The sequence below is a fragment of the Nestor notabilis genome, unplaced genomic scaffold, assembly GCF_000696875.1.
Source record: "Nestor notabilis isolate BGI_N333 unplaced genomic scaffold, ASM69687v1 scaffold13888, whole genome shotgun sequence".
Classification (NCBI taxonomy): Eukaryota; Metazoa; Chordata; class Aves; order Psittaciformes; family Psittacidae; genus Nestor; species Nestor notabilis.
The window spans coordinates 1-3,507 of record NW_009941596.1 but is presented as its reverse complement, the minus strand read 5'-3'; the positions used below and the strand labels follow the sequence as shown (position 1 = coordinate 3,507).

Sequence of the window (3,507 nt, the reverse complement as noted above, 5' to 3'; positions counted from 1 at the left end):
ATTCCTGTTGTTCCTGAAGTGTAGATGTAGAAGAGGCGATCTAGAAGAATGGAAAGAGGCATCAGACAGAGTGTTCTCAGCTGCCTGAGAAGATCCCCACAGCCTTTGGTTGGTGTTTTTGGCTTTGTTCACAGCAGCTGAGGGACAGCTTTTTGAGCTGCTAACGTGGAGCTGCAGCCTGATGGACAACCTGCGTGCTGTCCATACCAGCAGCTACAGGCACGTGTACAAGGAGGGTGCAGAGCTCCGAGGACACGACCTCTGTACCTTCACACAAGTTGTCCTGGGACTAGATCAGCTCCTCCAGGTTCAACTTTAATTCCAAATCAATCAAGAAGGTAAGTCTCAACCTGTGGCTGATGGTAGGGCAGGTATCCAGTGCTTAAAATACATAACCCAAAGGAAAAGCCTCTTTAGCAGCATCATTTCTCCTACTGTAAAGGAAGGACCAAAGTGAGTCTCATGCCTCAGGGTTCTCAGATGCTCTTAGTTGTCTTAAAGTGTGAAATCCAGCCTGGAGGCCACTTGGCATCTTCTCTCTCCCGAATCCCAACCCCAGCAATGCTCATCCTCACAAGCCAGGAAAGGTGTCCCTTGCCCACAAGTGAGGAAAGATGTTCATTCCCCCATTGTGGGGGCTCTTAAACGCTAGAGATGAACTGCCAGCACGCTGCCTGCTTCACCCCCACATCCCTGCTCCCCTGTCGCCAGCGGGTTGCCTTTGGGAAGGCACCAATCTCCCTCCTTCAGCTACTGAAGGTTCCTTATGTAAAGCTTGGGAGTTGCAGAGAATGAGAAACTGAACGCAGAGCCCCTGGAACCAGGATTTGGGGTTTGTTTCCTCTTTTTTCCCCTCCCTTCTTCTATTTGTGAGCCCAAAGTGGTGGATTCATTCCCTCCACCTTGCTGCGTCCTTGCTTTGCTGTCACACACGTCGCACCGAGGACGCAGAAGCCTTTATTACCATCTAAACCTTTGCCTGGAATCTGAGTTGGGGCTGACTTCGAGGCAGTGCTCAGGAGAGGATCGAGATGCCTGGTCTCCACAGGAACAACAGCTGGGTTGTAGTCCCCAGAGCAGAACTTTGCCATGTTCTTCCCCAGCATCCCATTCACTTCACATATTGCTGCAAGACAAAGCAAGTCATTTTTGCAACACAACCAGAACGCTCCAGGCAGTGGCAAAACTAACCTGTTCAGCAGCTGCTTGTGCCCCAGATCCACAGGTCTTCCAAAACATAAAGGGGCCAACAAGAAACCTGGAGAGGGGGTTTAGACAAGGGGTGGAGGGACAGGCCAGGGGGAATGGCTTTAACCTGCCAGAGGGGAGATGGAGATGAGCTCTGAGTCAGAAGCTCTTCCCTGGGAGGGTGGTGGGACACCGGAATGGGTTGAAGGGAGGTTTGGCTGCCCCATCCCTGGCAGTGTTCAAGGACACAGGGGCTTGGAGCAACCTGCTCTAGTGTGATGTGTCCCTGCCCTGGGCAGGGGGTTGGAGCTGGATGGGCTTTAAGGCCCCTTTAACCCAACCCATTCTACCTTTTGTAACCAGGACATTTATGAACCTCCCGAACTTTTCATGCCTCCAGCTGCCTTTGGGGGTTTTGCTTACTCGAGCTCTGCCTCATCCCGCCCAAGCGAGGAGCTCGGGAGTGACCACACGGTGAGTGACCCACCTGAGGACAGCTCCCCTCCGAAGATGACAGCTTTGGCCCCCGAGGTCCTCACGCAGTAAACCAGGGAATCGAGGCGCAGGTTGAAGTTGATGAGAGCTGCCTCGAGGCCGATCTTTGCCATCCCCAGCCAGAGGCCAACGAATTCGGGGCGACTCTCCATGAAGATGGCGATGACGTCCCCCACCCGGAAACCTTGCTGGTAGAAGCAGTTGGCCACGGCGTTGGAGTACTCATCCAGCCTCCTGAAGGTCCACTGCTCGCCAGTGGCTTCGTAAATCAGGGCCACTTTGTCAGGGTGCCTGAGGACAACCTCCTGGAACATCTTGGGGACGGTGCTTTTGGCTTTCTGAAGCTGTCGCAGCTTGTACTTGACACGTAAGAGCACCGAGAGGCCGCTGCAGCAGAGACAAAGCACAACGAAATGGAACTTCTAATCCCTGCTGCACTGGGGAAGATGTTCGTATTATGGCAAATAAAGAGGATACAGCAACTGTTCTGGAGCTTTCCATGCTATAAACCACAGGGAATCCATCTTCACGTTGATGCCGCTTCAAACAAGCCCATTAAAGAGGGTAAATGACATCTTTTAACAATATATTCTGCCATCCTAAAAGGAAAAAAGACTTGGCAACCTTTCACCTACACAGGAAGCAAACATGCTTCCCATGGGAAGTGTCGTTCTTGCCAGTTTAATCTGCAGCACCTTTGTATGAAGGAGCACGCTTGTGGCTCCAAAAGCATGGAAAGGCCAAAGCCATCCTGACCCTTTGATAACAAGTGGCCTCAGCTTCCGAAAACCAAAGCCAAAGGTTTCTCCTTCCCCCTGCAAGCAGGAGCATCCTCCTGTGACTCCATCCCTGCCGCAGTCCCGGGATGAAAGGAAGCCAGGCTGCCTGAATACCACCAGCCAGAGATTTATCACCATAACAATTCCCATCTAAAATATCACATATTGATCTAGAATGTAACAGATTATTATTACTGCTGCTATTGTTGGGCAAGCTCCTTGAAAGCCAGGGCTACCTTACCAAGAAGAACTGCTACGTGGCTACGCAACACCCTGCTCAATGCCAGAACAAAGGCGATTGTGCCAATGAGGTGGAGCTTTTCCTTCCCTAATTTGTGATTTTGGAATTTATGGTTTAAAATTTACGGTCATTAGAAGTCTCCAAGGCGGCAGCTGCAAGTCAAACCTCGACACAGTTCAAGCTGGATGGCAAGTTGCTGTCTGAACTTCAGCTGTCTCACTTCACTGTCTTTAGGGGGTGCTTTGGCTGCCGGCTACAACTTAGATATGAGAATGAATTCATTAAAGAATACCAGAACACCAAAATGAGGACAACAGCAGGTCTGGGTACACGGAACAGATCCTGTTTCCTTCCCAGAAGTAGGCAGTATTTTTCCAGCATTAAATTAGGAAACTGTTGTGCAATAAGGGGCTTGGAAAGATCCCCAGAACCTCCAAAGGTCATTTAATATTAGCGCTTTAAAAGCCCCGCAACTCTCCAAGCTGAATGTCAAGTGCAGGGGCTGGACAAAGCCCCACCAGAGGGGGAAGGGCATTTCAGAGACGAGCTGTTGGCAGCGGCCAGGCAGAGCTGGGCTTTCACGGGGACCTGAGCCTGCCCTGTGCCAAGCAGGGAACAGAGGAGCCTTTTCAGCGCTCAGCTGCACTTTCCACACACTCAAAGGGCTTTCATCTGGCCACTTTATTCCCTGACATTATTCCCAGCTTGCCGGGCCATCGGGAGGAAGCAGCTCTTCAAGCGCAGTGACAGCCCCAGAGAAGCTGGCAACGGCCGGAGCCTGGAATCCTCCGCAATAAAGGCACA

General features: G+C 51.5%; 1 protein-coding gene across 1 annotated transcript in view; it reads right to left on the bottom strand.

Annotated features, from left to right (window-relative positions):
- SLC27A1 (solute carrier family 27 (fatty acid transporter), member 1) overlaps positions 1–2,063 on the bottom strand; it is an 8,516-nt gene extending 6,453 nt beyond the window's left edge. The window contains 3 exon segments of the mRNA XM_010020980.1: positions 4–40; positions 965–1,126; positions 1,676–2,063. Of these exon segments, the coding sequence (XP_010019282.1) occupies positions 4–40; positions 965–1,126; positions 1,676–1,997 (521 nt within the window). The 5' untranslated portion in view covers positions 1,998–2,063.
- Positions 2,064–3,507: the final 1,444 nt, after the last annotated feature.